General features: G+C 53.6%; 8 protein-coding genes across 8 annotated transcripts; 2 read left to right on the top strand and 6 right to left on the bottom strand.

The window, feature by feature from the left end:
* Positions 1-227: 227 nt before the first annotated feature.
* On the bottom strand, positions 228-953 carry CLAFUR5_14247 (uncharacterized protein; the record flags this gene model as incomplete). The annotated part of the gene is made up of 1 exon (XM_047913395.1): positions 228-953. The coding sequence occupies one exon, from the start codon at positions 951-953 to the stop codon at positions 228-230; it is 726 nt and encodes a 241-aa protein (XP_047769662.1).
* A 163-nt stretch (positions 954-1,116) lies between these two features.
* CLAFUR5_14246 (putative octanoyltransferase) lies at positions 1,117-1,833 on the top strand (the record flags this gene model as incomplete). The annotated part of the gene is made up of 1 exon (XM_047913394.1): positions 1,117-1,833. The coding sequence occupies one exon, from the start codon at positions 1,117-1,119 to the stop codon at positions 1,831-1,833; it is 717 nt and encodes a 238-aa protein (XP_047769663.1).
* Positions 1,834-2,280: 447 nt separating this feature from the next.
* CLAFUR5_14245 (uncharacterized protein) lies at positions 2,281-4,140 on the top strand (the record flags this gene model as incomplete). The annotated part of the gene is made up of 3 exons (XM_047913393.1): positions 2,281-2,303; positions 2,362-3,274; positions 3,331-4,140. 3 exons carry the CDS (start codon positions 2,281-2,283, stop codon positions 4,138-4,140), a joined length of 1,746 nt encoding a protein of 581 aa, XP_047769274.1.
* Positions 4,141-4,456: 316 nt separating this feature from the next.
* On the bottom strand, positions 4,457-5,253 carry CLAFUR5_14244 (uncharacterized protein; the record flags this gene model as incomplete). Its single annotated transcript, XM_047913392.1, has 2 exons — positions 4,457-5,123; positions 5,174-5,253. 2 exons carry the CDS (start codon positions 5,251-5,253, stop codon positions 4,457-4,459), a joined length of 747 nt encoding a protein of 248 aa, XP_047769661.1.
* A 190-nt stretch (positions 5,254-5,443) lies between these two features.
* CLAFUR5_20380 (uncharacterized protein) lies at positions 5,444-7,516 on the bottom strand (the record flags this gene model as incomplete). The annotated part of the gene is made up of 3 exons (XM_059463216.1): positions 5,444-6,134; positions 7,077-7,388; positions 7,440-7,516. 3 exons carry the CDS (start codon positions 7,514-7,516, stop codon positions 5,444-5,446), a joined length of 1,080 nt encoding a protein of 359 aa, XP_059319199.1.
* A 219-nt stretch (positions 7,517-7,735) lies between these two features.
* On the bottom strand, positions 7,736-8,659 carry CLAFUR5_14243 (uncharacterized protein; the record flags this gene model as incomplete). The annotated part of the gene is made up of 3 exons (XM_047913391.1): positions 7,736-8,378; positions 8,429-8,593; positions 8,649-8,659. The coding sequence occupies 3 exons, from the start codon at positions 8,657-8,659 to the stop codon at positions 7,736-7,738; spliced, it is 819 nt and encodes a 272-aa protein (XP_047769289.1).
* A 78-nt stretch (positions 8,660-8,737) lies between these two features.
* Positions 8,738-9,859, bottom strand: CLAFUR5_14242 (putative tartrate dehydrogenase/decarboxylase TtuC; the record flags this gene model as incomplete). The annotated part of the gene is made up of 1 exon (XM_047913390.1): positions 8,738-9,859. One exon carries the CDS (start codon positions 9,857-9,859, stop codon positions 8,738-8,740), a length of 1,122 nt encoding a protein of 373 aa, XP_047769660.1.
* Positions 9,860-11,150: 1,291 nt separating this feature from the next.
* CLAFUR5_14241 (putative ubiquitin carboxyl-terminal hydrolase 3) lies at positions 11,151-14,179 on the bottom strand (the record flags this gene model as incomplete). Its single annotated transcript, XM_047913389.1, has 4 exons — positions 11,151-12,227; positions 12,281-12,550; positions 12,601-13,588; positions 13,839-14,179. The coding sequence occupies 4 exons, from the start codon at positions 14,177-14,179 to the stop codon at positions 11,151-11,153; spliced, it is 2,676 nt and encodes an 891-aa protein (XP_047769656.1).
* Positions 14,180-14,559: the final 380 nt, after the last annotated feature.

The raw sequence follows: 14,559 nt of genomic DNA, 5'->3' as shown, positions 1-14,559 counted from the left end.
CAGCCAAAAGTGGGGCAGGCTGTCGCGTGGCCTCGACCGGGGTCTTGATCGCTGAGACATGTAAAACGAGCATTGACATGTGACAGCAACATCATGTTAATCACGCGGTGGAGACGCGACGGGGACAGCATTCGGTAGTGCAGTGACATCATCCTAAGCATGCTGTATGGGTATCTTTGAAGCAAGCAACGTCAACTTCACGATAATCATTGTATCACCGGTGAAGCCTACCGCAGACTCACATATACCTCCAAGATGCTGACCTTGCGTATCCTCGTCTCTTCGACGACCTCGCCAGCGGCAGCTCCATCAGACTGTGGAGCTTTCTCAGCTGCTCGACCGTCTTTCGGGCTCTCTCCATCCATAGCCGTACCATCTTCAGCACCTGCTGCTGTGCTATCCTCCGCTCCTTCGGGTTGCTTCGTGTATTCCACATCATCGATAGAGCTCGTCGTACTCGTCTTCAGCCTGATCGTATATTCTCCGTCCCTCTGCTGGAACCAACTTCCTACTCCCATGACCTTCGGAATGGCCTTGCCCGTACCTTTGACGACCACTTCTTCTGGCCCATCGTCTTCGTCTCTGGTAATCTTACTCTTCTTCTGTTTCTCCACCTGCCTGGCGATGTCTCCTATCTCATCTCCATCTCTCTTCCGCTTTTGCTTGCGATCATTTTGCACGATCTTGGTCGCAGACTGAACTTGACGCTTGTCGGCTAGGTGTAGCAGCTTCTCCGCTCGTTTGACGACCGACATGAACGGTGTCTTTGTACCGACATAGACCACTTTCTGGGACTGTGCTCCGGCGTATGGTGATGGTATAGCTGGGCGGAAGAGTGGCCTTTTGGCGACGGTTGCATCTTCTGGTAGGCGGTCGAGCTTCTTGCCTTGCAACTTGCGCTGCTTACGGGGGCGTTTTTGCACGCCCATCGGACGCGATGGTGAGGTCGCCATACGCGTACGGTGGAATGGGGATTGTGTTATCGATTCATGTTGTGCATACACGAAAGAAGGTCGAGCATCACGAGCCGAAAGCTCCTCCGTCGACACCGGACTCGACTCCGGCGCATCTTAAACATATTCCTCCCTGCTACTACCTTTCACAATCCCATACACCATGATCCTGCGCCACCTCCACCTCCCTTACCTGACCTCCTACCTCCACGCCGACAAACTACAACAAACCCTCGTCTCCAACCTCCTCGCCCACAAAGCCTCGCCCAAGACCGTCCCGCCCCCACAACCTACCATAATCACAGCCCAGTTCCACCCCGTCTACACCTGCGGCCGGCGAGAAGTAGGAAATCTCTCCCGAGACCAGATCGACTACTTGACCGCATCTACTCCCCACGGCACAGCCTCCTTCCACGAGGCCCTCCGAGGCGGGCAAACAACCTTTCACGGACCCGGCCAACTCGTCGTATACCCCATCATCGACCTGAAACGCCACAACCTCTCACCTCGCTGCTACGTCAATTACCTCGAACAGTGCGTCATCGACATCCTCAAGTCCGGGTGGAACGTCCAGGCGGTAAGGACCGACAACCCAGGAATCTGGACGGACGAAGAACATAAGATTTGTGCGCTGGGAGTGCATCTTAGACGGAATGTCACGAGTCATGGAATCGGATTGAATCTGAGCACAGAGATGGGATGGTTTGAGAGGATTGTGGCGTGTGGGTTGGAAGGGAAGAAGACGACCAATTTGCAGCAGATGGTGGGGCGTGGGAAGACGGTGGATGTGGAATGGGCGGCGCGGTCTTTTGTTAGGAGGTTTGGGGATGGGTTAGAGGGGTCTGAGGCGATTGAGAAGATCGGTGAGGGGGATGTTTGAGTGAGATTTGGCGATTGATTTGTGGACAGGGCGGCACGAAGTCCTGTTCAGTGGTGCCATCTATGTCACGAGACGCCTCTGCATTGAGGGAGGACGACTACTGCCGCTTTTTCGAGTTTGCTCGAGTCGCTATCAGGCGATAATCGTAGAATGGTCCATGATGCCATAGCTTACCTCCGGATTGTTGCGGTCTGGTTCAAACCCCGCTCAGGACGACAGTGGAACCATGTCACCAACCAGCAGCATCCTAAAGGTCTTCCTGCTACCACGTTGACGGTACCATGATGCTGGTTGATTGTTCCAGAGCACGACGCTGCTGGACGATGTCTGATGATGAGGCCATCGATTTTGACGCTCTCCACTTCCTCGATACTCGCGCGACGCGGCTGCAGCAAGACCACATAGACCACATTAAGCACTACCCACGATACACCAAGGAGATACTACATGACCATGGAGAGACCGTCGAGGTAGATATGTCTGCGCGATGCGGTAAATGACGAAACAAGCTGATGACTGCCTTAACAGTGTCGATGAGGGGTTGCACAGAGTTGCTACGGAGGACAGACGTGGTCGATTCGCAAGGCTGCGGTTGAGCATACCAAAAGCACTCACGCCTCTGAGACGGACCAAGACAGCGAGCCGGCGTGATGTAAGTCCAGGCTCGGATGCGGCATCGACCCGCGCGATTTGCGATGGCATCTCGCCATCGTTCTATCGAATGAAAAGAGTTTCGAAGCACCTCTGCGAGCCGTCTCCCGCGCTCATGCAATTTGCGACACCTGCGAACGGCGTATCGTTCGCCCGGTCGTCTTCGTCAGATACGATCAGCAGTCTCTCCGAAACAGATCGCAGTCCAGCGAGCGAGGACACAAGTCCAGCCAGCTGCATCGATGAGGGAATGCCGAGCATGGTCAGGCCTGGCATACTGCCAGATGTCTCACCTGACAAGCATTCGTTCGAAGAAAATGTCACGTTCCGCGACGATGGCACCATAGCCAAATTGTGGGCAGACTACTGTGTAAATCAGACACAGCTGAAGAGCTACGAAGCGGTAGTCGCTACGGCCGCTGCAGCTGAATTGCTCGAACCTCGCGCTGGCGCATCAATCCTAACTCCAGGTCCTGTTGAAGCCGTGGACAGGTTTCCGCTGTCGCCAAGAGAGCGCAGTGACCCTTTCCAGACCGGCATGGAATCACCTGCGATCGACAAAATGTTTCAGTACAGCAGCTCAAGTCTTGAATCTTACAATACCAAGACTGATAAGGCCATGAACTCCACCAACGAGAAAGCTGCCCCAATGCAAATCAAGACAAACCAAGCTTCGGAGCTGGGGAAACCATGGAAAGCAAAAAAGTCAAGTCGAGACAGCTCACACTGCGATAACACCGCCTCAAGATCAGAACATAACAATTGGAAAGATCTCGAATGGCATGAAAAGGTATGCGTCATCAGCAAAAAGCAACCACGCAAGATAGGCTGACACCTGGCGCACAGCGCCGAGAACGAGGCGCCCTTGCATCAGAGCTGTCGCTATGGAACTTTGATGACGCGAGCAAGAACCGTCATAAGACCCCGTCTGCCGCATACGGACCCAAATGGGAAGTCTCGACTCCTACAGACCTCAGCGGCCTAGCGCAAGAAGATGACTACTTCTCCCAGCGGAAACCAACAGGCTGCAGATTACGAACAAGCGTTACACCGAATCTCACGCGACAAGAGGATATCATTGAACACATCAAAGACAAATTCCAAGCCCACCACGACGAGATGGACGCAAGAGCCAACACGTTGTCATACTCACGCCCTTGCACAGGCCGTCCAGGCCGCGACTTCAGCTCCGGCGAAATTCTCGAACGCGAAAACAACTCCTTCTCCAGTGAATTCAACCGCTCCAGAGATATGCGCGACAGCATCACAGACCGCGCACTCTCCGGCTCGCCCCGGGACTCGAAGGTCTGTCGCACCACGATCCATGCCGATCTCAGCCCTCCGCTGAGTAGAGGCGTATCGATCGGATTGCCGGATTGCTCGCAAGATCCGATGGTCAAGGCGGCGGGGTGTGAGAAGGTTAGTAGTCGCAGTGGTTCGGGTACGACGTCGAAGCTTTCGAGTCGCGGGCAGAGTTTTGGAGTGCCGGGTTACGAGCGGAATCGGGGTGGGAAGGCGGCGGTGGATGAGAAGCTGGCGAGCCGGGCGAGTCAGCAGCAGAGTGCGCAGGCGGGGTTGGTGAAGGTGAGGCAGAGTAATGAGGAGACGCTACAGTTGGGTGGGAAGGATGGAAGGTCTAACAATGATCAACGGTAGCATGTAAGCTGATGCATGCTATGTCTGTCACTGATGTAAGGCGCAGTTCTAGGATAGTGGTCGTCGAATGACCTCGAATGAATGCAGAATTAGCCTCCTTACGACTGGATCGTACGCCCGCTCATTGTACATCTCGTCTCGCTGTTACGAGTTTCAGTATGGTCAGTCCTCAGCTTTGAGCTGGTAAGGTCGATCTGGAGACACTCATTCGCAGCAGCACGAAGCACCATCCCCGGGCTCGTGTGCTTCGCGGTCTGGCCATTCCAATCAGCCTGAGCTCTCCAATTTCAACCTCATGGTGCTTAGGATGGCATACTTAGCTGGTCTCCGCAACTGGAGCAGCGACTGGCTCCACATACATCTCCGCGACCGGGACAGGAACCTCAGCCCTCGCAGCCGATCTCTTCATGAGGTCGATCACTACGTCCTTTGTCCATGTTTTCAGCTCTGCGTCTTCCACGCTGGCAATGCGATGCTCCATCAGATCAAGGCACACTCGACGTAGAGTTGACTTAGCGCTTGTGCCACCCAGCATCACGCCGCGAAGAACTTTGCACTTCGTCGCCGAGACGCGTGACTCGATTGGGACTCGACAGATGGCTTTGATGATCTCGCGCTGGAAGTCAGAGTCTTGTAGCTTACCGCCGACGTTCCAGAGGTCGGCGAGGACGTGCATGGTCCTGTGGTCGATGTGCTCGGCCATCTTGCAGTCCTTGGGTGCTTGCTCATCAGCGAGCAGGGCGATAGCTCCGTCCAGGGCAACGGTTTGTTGAGCGTACACCCAATCGACATAGACGTCGAACTGAGTGGGAGTGATCTCGTGGAATCTCAAGTCGACGATCTGATAGTCGTCGTAGCTGATGCGTGCAGGAACTAGGCGCTTGATACAGGGTGAGTGACTGCAGACAATCTGCCTGTGCACGATTCGAGAGTCTTTGGTGTTGTCATTGAATTTGACGACGATGGCGGTCGTAGGCTTCAGTCTTTTCCTAACAGGTCAGTAGATCACTTGAAGCTAGAGGAGACGACATACTTTGCCAGTTTCACGAGCTTGTTGACACGATCCTCATCGGACTCTACCTTGCGCTTGAGGTTCTTGAAGACTTCAGTCATGGTGAATGGTATGCCTAGTTGTAGTGGTGTGTCCACGTGGTTCAAGTGTTGTGTTGAAGTGTGATCATGTAAGGCTGAAGAGGTTATGTACTGCCGCTATGTGCTTGAGCATGTGCTTACTAGAAGTGAGTACCTCATCCTTACTTCACTTTGCACTCGCACAAGCTAGATCAACGGCCTCTAGGCAGCTCTATGTGCCACTCACTTCCTCATGGCCTTCATGGATGTTGTCAAGGTACGACTCAACCTCTGGGGATTGCAGCACCTGTTCGCCTTCGCACTCCCAGTTCCTGGTCGCTGGCCTCTTCAACAGATGCACCAAAACGTCCTTCGGCAAACTCTCCATATCTGCCTCCTCCACCCTGTCAATTGCCAAGCGACGATTTAGGAGGTCCAGGAACAATCGTCGTAAAGCAGAGTTGGGAGTGCAGTGGTAGAGAACTTGGTCTTGCAACGCTTTGCACTTGGTCGTCCAGGGCGTCTTCAGGCGGAAGAAACTACGCATAGCTTGATCCTGGAACTTAAAGTCTCTGAGCATAGCACCTAAGGACCAGAGATCTACCACCGCATGTACTTTGGAATGGTTCGCATCGTATTTGTAGAGTTGATTGCAGCCGGAATCTTCGATTCGGGTGGAGTGAAAAATGTCCATGAGGTCTGTCTCCAGCTCGGTGGACCGATTGTACAGCCAGTCGACATACTGCTGGAAGACTTGAGGGTGTACGTTGGGGAGATCAATATTCATGCACTCATCGGGTCGGTGAGACGAGCGTGCCGCGCTGAAGAGTCCGGATCTTTCGCGGATGATCTCTCCGTGTACGATGCATGCGTCCTTGCTGCGATCTCCAAGCGTGACGCGGATGCTGTTTGCTTCTGTCAACCTACTTACTTTGTCAGCGCGAGATTCAGGGGGTGTAGTGTAGATGTACAGCTAGATGCATAAGCGCAGCCTGATAATACCTGGCGTACAACTAACTTGGGATGTACCAAAGTACCTGGCTATCTCCTACTGGTAGGAAGCCTCGAAATCGCGCAGATTACGAGGGACAATACGAAGTGCTACGATTTCAAGGGGCACATGTGCTGCCAAGAGCACAAGCGTACGCACGCGCCACGTGGGTCGCGCATCTGACCGTAGGATTTATACCAGTTACAAGCAAAGCAAAACCCTACACTAACAAACTCATGTATGAGATGTACCAATGAAGACTGTCTACGAGCCATTCGAGACCAGCGGGACAAGATCGGCTTCTGAAAGTAACGACTATCTCTCAAGGTGCAAGATTGCACGCTACTCATCCACGACAGGTAAGGCCCTTATTCTCCTTAAGAGAGAGGAAAGTATCTGCCCATGCGACTCCTCCGTCTGCACCTGCTGATATCTGTCCTGTCGTTTATCGACCAAAATGATCACTCTGTATAGAAGCCTTCGTAATCGATCATCGCTTCATCTCAGCGGACTCTCGCAGAGCGTTGCTCCGGACTGCTCAGTCCTCCAGGTACTGCTTCACTTCACCCAGGAACGAAGGCTCATCGTATACCCTGCTGTGGACCCGCACGGCCAGCTTCTTGAGGACACTCACAACAATATCTTGAGGCCACTTGTTGAGACTATCCTCACTGATGGAGACTTTAGCCATGAGCTGTGCGAGGGAGTCCACCAACCAGCAACGGAGGTGCGACTGGAATGTGGTGTGTGATGCAATAAAGAAGAGCAGTCCAACGTCGTCCACCAATTACAGAACGCTCTGGAATTGCAAGTCCACGAGATGTCGCATGGCTTCGTTCTTAAAGTCGTTGTCCTGGAGGGCATTCCCTAAAACCAGAGATTGACCATGGTGCGGATGTAGAGCTTGCGCTTATTGTAGCGAGGATGTTCAGCTTGCAGTCCTTCACTTGCTTCTGCAGCCTCATCGAGCTTGTGATGTTTGGTGTATACCAAGCTCATGTACTTCTCGAAGATCTCAGGGAGGGTGCTCGAAAGTATGAGCTCCAACCGTCCGTGGTGCCTGATGTTCGTCTCGCAGAAGTCTTTGAAGAAAGGAGACTGCTTGCAGAAAGCGTCTTTGTGTACGAGGAAAGTCTTGGGCTCGAACTCGCCGACTTTGACGTAGATGACATCTTCCTCAGATAGCCTGCATCGGAAATCAGTATGAACATCAGATGGAGCAGGTATAGGTGTTTACTTCAGAAGCTTGTTCACGTTCTCTTGTGCCTCTGCTTCTCTGCGTCTGCGCTTTGTTCTGAAGCTGTGGTCTGCCATATTGGTGGTAGTGTGATTGGTTATAGAGGAGTGTCCTCGTTGTTTGTTCGAAGTTTTAAAGTACAACAATGAGAAGAAAAGCAGGCTACCACTTCATGCTTAAGCATGTGCTGCTCAAATGATGCAAATGCTTCCTACTTCACTTGGCATTTTTATATGCATACCCAGAGCCTCAGCCGCTGACCTGTCTCAAGTCCACCGAAAGCATCTGTAACCTCTCTATGCTTTCTCAAAGTACTTCGTAGGGTCCGTCGGCGCCGGTGGTCCTCCAGTGGCTCCAGCACGAGCTCTTGCAGCAAACCTCTTCAGCAACTCTGATACCATGACCTGTGGCCAATGCTGCACGAATTGGTCGAGCCCGGTATTGGCTTCTAGACTATAGCGGGCTTCCACATCGTCGAGTAGCCAAAGGCGCAAAGGCGAGCTTGTTTCAGTGTTCGCCACGATTTGCTGCAACATCCTTGGCGATCTAGCCAGCCATATCTTGTTCTCCAGTGGCATGTTGACCAGCAACCTCATTGTGAGGTTCTTGAACTCCACATCTTCCATATGGTTGGTGAGCACCCAGAGCTTGACCAGGCCGCCAACGCCCCAGGGGTTTCCGATGCTGCTGCGTAGAATGAAGTTAGGTGTGGCTTGGGCGGGCTTGGTGTACACCCAGTCGATGTATGTTTCGAAGTGTGCTGCTTTATGGTCCGGGAGCTGGAATATGAGCTCGGACTCGACCTTCTGAGCAGCATCGCAGGCTTTCTTGAAATATGGTGACTGCGCACAGATCATATCTTTGTTGACGAGGAAGGTCTTCTCGTTTTCTGGGTCGGCCGACCCAACGGTAACTTTCAGGGCGTCTTGGACCGTCATTCTGTCTCAATGTCAGTGACGCGGAGCAACCGTCTTGTCGTTTGTACGTACCTCGCAAGCTTCGTGAGCCTATCTCTGTGCTCGCGGTGGCCGGTATCATCGCGTTTGCGCTTCGCAGCGTCGTTGGCGCCGGCCATGTTGTCTTGTGACGAGGATGTAAGTATTGGTGTGTGTGTCAGTCGAAAGTGTTGTAATGAAGTTTTTTGGAGGTTTGGACTGCGACTTGTAAGTAGAAGGCGAGCCATGGGTAAACGAGATCAGCATGTGATACAAACTTTGCATGTGCAACGAAGCAGCCTCACTTGAGCCTCAGATGCTGCTCGGGAGGTCTTCATTTCTCATCTATTCGTCATGTCAGCTTTACGAAACACTCTTCTTCGCCTTGCCATAAGAACTCCTGATCTCATCCTTCACAGCCTCAGTGACTTCCTTCGTTCCAGTACTGCCTCCAAGATCTCTTGTCAAGATGCCTCTACTACAAACACTTTCCACACATTCAAGCAGCCTCTCTGCCGCCTCTTCCTCACCCAACCACTTCAGCATCTCCGCCGCAGTCCAGAAAGTCGCAACAGGGTTCGCGACACCCTTGCCAGTAATGTCAAAAGCAGATCCATGTATCGGCTCAAACATACTCGGATTCTGCCTCGTCGGATCCAAGTTTGATGTCGGCGCAATACCGATCGAGCCAGCTAATGCCGCTGCCAGGTCGGACAGGATGTCTGCGTGCAGGTTCGTAGCAACGATTGTGTCCAAGCTCTGCGGCTGCAACACCATGCGACAAGTCATCGCATCAACCAGCATCTTCTCGACTGTAACATCCCCAAAATCCTTCGCCACCTCCGCCGCAATCTCATCCCACATGACCATTCCGTTCCTCTGTGCATTACTTTTCGTCACGACCGTGAGGTGCTTCCTCGGTCTCTTCTGTGCCGTCTCAAATGCAAAGCGGATCAGACGTTCGACACAATGTCTCGTAAAGATCGACACCTCAGTACTCGTCTCCCATGGCAGACCACGATGTGAGCGACCACCTTGACCAGCATACTCGCCCTCGCTGTTCTCACGGATGATGACCCAGTCAAGATCTCCAGTCTTCGCTTTCCGTAGTGGCGACTCGGTACCCTTGAAGATCTTCGTCGGACGAACATTGGCGTATTGCTGGAAAGGTTGGCAGATAGCCAGTCTCAGTCCCCATAGAGAGATATGATCCGGCACATCTGGGGCTCCAACAGCACCGAAGAGGATGGCATCGTGCTTCTTGAGGGATTCGAGGCCGCCGTCGGGGATGTACTGGCCAGTCTTCTTGTAAGTCTCCGAGGACCAGTCGTAGTTTTCGAAGTTCAGGTGGAATGATCCCGAGGCTTCGGAAAGAGTCTTGAGCACCTCAATACCGGCATCGATGACTTCTGGACCAATGCCGTCGGCAGGTATGCAGGCTATGCTGTGTGTCTTTGTGTCTGAGGAGATGGCGATTGGGGACATGGTGGCGAGAATGCTATTCTTGCTCGTCTTGGCTGCTTTCGAGGTTGATGTGGAGGCCGAAAGAGGTCCTGATCAGAGTCTTTCAAGCTGGAAAGGACATCGCTGCAGAGTTCCGTTGTTGGCTGAAGATGGAAAGAATATGTATACTTCACATTGAGGAACTCGCCGATGCCGGGTGAATGAAGCCTGAACTTTCAGCCTAAATACATACATCTCTTTAAACCTCTTCCCTCCAATCTTCATCTCATGAAGAAGGTAGCAAGCGATCACCTCAATGTGAAAGGAAAAGAGAGTGCTGTTCAGACTGATTCTCTCTTCAAAATCCTACTATTGTCATTCTCAAAAGCGGTCAGCACTACGGCCTTGGTCTTGCCGTACACCAACCATCCGCCATTCAAGCCATGGTGCGGCCGCATTCTGCGATCTCTTCTCTGGGAAAGACGCAGAAACCGACTTGACGGTATTGGATGCTTCAGCAAGCCGTCTGGCTGTGCAGGATACCTTCCGCTGATGAGCCATGAGGCCACATACCTGGCAGCGAGGGTCTAGAAGGTGATCGCTGGACGAGACCAAGATGGGTATGGACTGCAGGATGGTCTCGAACATGGTGCTAGTATATAAAACCTCCTCTAGACCACAACGTACTGTCAGTCAATATATTTCCACCTATCAATCGTACAACCCAGCAAAGTTCGCTCAAGTGACCATGAAGTCCACCATCATCGCAGTCCTGCTCTCAGCAGTCACTTTGGCGTCTGCCTGGCTAAGTTGAGCTCTATGCACGCCGATCAGAGCCGCAGCCACCAGCTAGACGAACTGCTTCCACTTGATCAGGAAAGCCCGGACTGACCACGCCGTTAAAAATAGACCTGCACACCACCCCCCGGCACCGAGGGCATGTTCGGCGACTGCAAAGACCCCAGCAGCCCGCACGTTCACGAATGCAGACATCAAGCAGTAAGATAAGTAATACCTCCGCGATCCAGAGAGGACACAACCCTCGAAATCTCCACACATAGCCACACCACTGGACACCAAAGACTAACGCCTCCCGCAGTCTACAGACACAGGCCGCTGCAAGAACGCCGGAGACCCTTGCACACCTCACCAGACCGGTTCAGATGAGCTTGGCAACATTCTCTACTATGCGGATTGCTCTTAGACGTAGGGAGGAAGGGCATGGGCGCATTAGTATAGAAATCAAGGAAGCGGTATTCTCATCACAGGTCTTAAACGTCTTTTTTCATTTCTGCTTTCAATCCTCTTCACCCTTACCAGGCAGTCATCGGATTTACTCGCGCTTCTCATACAGCAAGATATACGCTACCTTGTTATCACGCACACTCGTCACAGGCTTTGGAGTGCGCTTGCCTGTAGTGCTTGGAGTGACAGTACCGTTCGTAGCGACAGTCGCGGCCGCGGAGTTCGAGAATTTCTTCACGTGTCCGTTGGCTTGCGACCACGGACGGTTGTCCTCCTCTGGCTTCTCATCGTCATCCAAGCCGCTGAACATGTTGCGCTGCTTTTGCAGCTCTTGGTCGTTCTTGTGTTGCTCGAGGGCTTTGGCGAGCAACTTGGGGTCTTCCTCGCTGCCGCCTTCGGCAACGTCCTCTGGCCGGATGCGCCGGATGATCGTGTCGTCCATGCGAACCCACTCACGTGAGTCCTGTCGGAGGACGTCCACGGTGTAGTGTCCACCTGCTGCTGATTTGCCGTGGTGATACACAACAGCGGTAAGTCGATACTTCGGCAGTGGCTTCGTCGCTCCCATGCCGGCGCGTTTGGCTGGCGCGAAGACCTCCTTGGGAATCTCGAGGTCCAACGGGTAGCCGATCTTCTTCCAGATCTTCTGGGTGCCACCACTGCTGTCGTACTGGAATCGCTTCAGATGAAGGACCAGGACCGGAGGCAGAGTCTCAACGAACACTTGCTTCTTGGCAGTGTTGCCACGGCCACCGAAGTCTCCCTCAAAAGCCTCTGGGATAGTCAGACCTTTCAATGCATCAATTATGTTGTTGACGTTCTGTGCGCCAATGTCCAATTGAAGCGGCTTGTATGGCTCCAAAGTGACGGAGTCCTTCTTCCCTGGCACGCGCAGCTCTGAGCGCAAATGGCCGCCGAAGATCTTGGTGATGGGTGTTGGTGCGTCTTGCTGACCGGCAGTGCGTGTCTCAGCGGCTTTCTGCTTGGGTCCAACCTCAAGCCAGCCATCATCTGCAGCTGTTGGTGAGGCGACAGAACCTGGCGAAGAAGCACCGTTCTGCTGTGGCTGAGTGTCGTTCTGACCCTGCATGACCTTGACGCACTCGTCATGAAGGCCTTCAAGTAAGAAGCCCAGAAACTCCTCGGCGTCTTGCTGGTGACCTCTCTGCGGACTGATTAGCACGACATAAGATACAGAGCAGTGCTGTTTTGACTCACCCTCATTCCCGCGAATCGTGGCAACCTCTGAATGACCTCGTACACATACTCGGGTGTGCACGGCTCTCCATACTGCTCCAGCTGTTCCTGCTTCAGCATCGGCCGTAATGCACCTGCGGATGGCGCTTTGGCCAAGATCTTGAATTCTCGAACAAACATGATCATCGCATCAACGAGAGGGGTATCGCTTTTCATAGAATGTACAGTTCGTTGCCTCACTTGGTCCAGGAAGCTGTAGAAGGGAACGCAGAAGACCAGAACCTGAAGAACCTGCCAGACGGTTAGTGTTGATAGTCACAAAGTCCTCTGTGAAGCCTTACCGAATTCATATAACACATATTACCAGTATTTACTAGCCCACGGGGCTCGAGAAAGGATACTTGCAGATCACGCTGCACGTCGTACTGCTTCAGCGCATCCGCAAGAGATGCGCTCTTCGGCAGTGGAATGCTATTAGCAACAGCAGAACCGTTGTTGGTGGATGAAGATGCCGCTCGTTTGGCGTTCTTCTTCACGAGATCGGCCCATGACTTAGGTGGTGCCGCTGGTGCAGGTTTTGGCTTTTCTTCCTCAACCTTGGCCGCCCCCTCAGTGACAGCCAATTGTCCATCATCAGCCTTAGGTGTGGTCTCCGCCTCTTGATCTGCTGTGGTTGGTCGAGATGTTGCCTCCCTTGGTACCTTTGGAAGCGCTGGAACGACTGGCACGGCAATCTTGGTCGTCGTATCGCGTCGCGTGTGCTGCTGATTCGGGGCATACTTTGGAGAGTTGTTCGTGGTCTGGGCGGGAGTTGCAGGTGTGGAAGCATTTGCAAAGTCGCTTTCGCTCGGTGCTTGGCTCGTTGCAGGTGTCTCCTGCTCACTCGGCGCTGCTATAGTCGAGGTTTCTGAGACTGGCTCTTCTGCTGAGGCGGCTTGAGATTCCTGCTGCGCAGAGGCATCCTCCTCATTTGCTACCATTTGTGCTAGTTCTCCTCCAGGTTTTGTGGGTAATGCCACTATACCAGCATCGGCTGAATGGAGATTTTGTCGTCGGCGCCTGGAGGGGATCGCGCGAGCAGGGAATGCCTCATCCGGAACAGAATACCACGGCAATCGAGGCCAAAAGGGTTCGATGTGCTCGCTTACGCCTTGAGGCGGGTTGATGGGTTCTCGACGTGGCGACGGAGGAGGAGGTGTTTCTACTCGTTGTGGCTCGGCTCGTGGTGCAGCGGATGGCGGTGGTGCTTGGGCGGGAGCAGGCGAAGGCGACGGAGATGCCACGACAAGGGGCGCTTGTTGCTGATGATGCATGTACGGTGGAGCTGGTCTGCGAGTACGTTAGTTTATGCCTTCCGATGCCACTCGCTAGACTGCGATGCTTGCGTAGCGTCTTGGGAATGCGAAGAGGACGCCTCGTCATCGTCCACGGTGTCTTGCACGATCGGCGGCCGCAACCAGTCTCTCGCCTTCTCTCCATTGCGAAGTACCCTAGCTATCTCTTCGGCCTCCTCATCCGAAATGTATTTCGTGCCGTCGAGGTGCATCATGGTAGCAATACACCAGTCAAGATAACTCACCTAGGAGATTGTGCGTGCTGGGGTCGTGTGGCTGGTGTCATTGGCTGGTGAGGTTGAGAAGTGACGACCATTGGGCTCCTGGGTTGCGCATACTGCTGCGGCATAGGTTGCATAGGCGGTACCCAATGCGGCTGCATGTACGGTCCTGGTTGTTGCTGCCATCGCGGAGCGTAGTATTGTTGCTGATACATTGGCGCCGGGTGATATCCTCCATACATCGGGCCTGGCACGGGTGTCATCGGGCCGTGGTGATAGCCATGATATTCCCTCCTATGCTGTGGATGCAGAGGGACCGCGGCATTGTTCTGGTGGCCGGGCCCCTGCCAGTCTGGTCGATGCATGGCTCCACCAAGCAGGTGGGAGCCCGTGCCTGAATCCAGGCAGGCGGGCTTTTAGTGATGAGTCGGGGGAGGGGCGGAGGACGAGTTGCTGGTCGCTGACATTGAGGAAGGCTGATCGAAGAAGGCGCGTACTCGGTGGTGGTCAAGGATGAGCTGTGAAGTCGAGGAACTTTTCGACAGCTCTCGAGCGCGGGATTATTCAGCACCTGCAATCCGCGATGCGCCTTAAGTGGACATGAACCACCTCGCGTGACGTCGTCACAAGGAGGAAAGCGCGATGCGGGAGGGGAAAGAGTTGTGTTTAGACCGGCTGCGATTGCGAAGAGTAGAGGGTCGAGGTCGCGATGGTCTGGCTGCACGGTCCAGGCAATCGCTTGGCG

The sequence above is a fragment of the Fulvia fulva genome, chromosome 13 (genome assembly GCF_020509005.1).
Source record: "Fulvia fulva chromosome 13, complete sequence".
In the NCBI taxonomy this organism is placed as follows: Eukaryota; Fungi; Ascomycota; class Dothideomycetes; order Mycosphaerellales; family Mycosphaerellaceae; genus Fulvia; species Fulvia fulva.
This window is presented reverse-complemented; position numbering and strand designations above follow the sequence as displayed.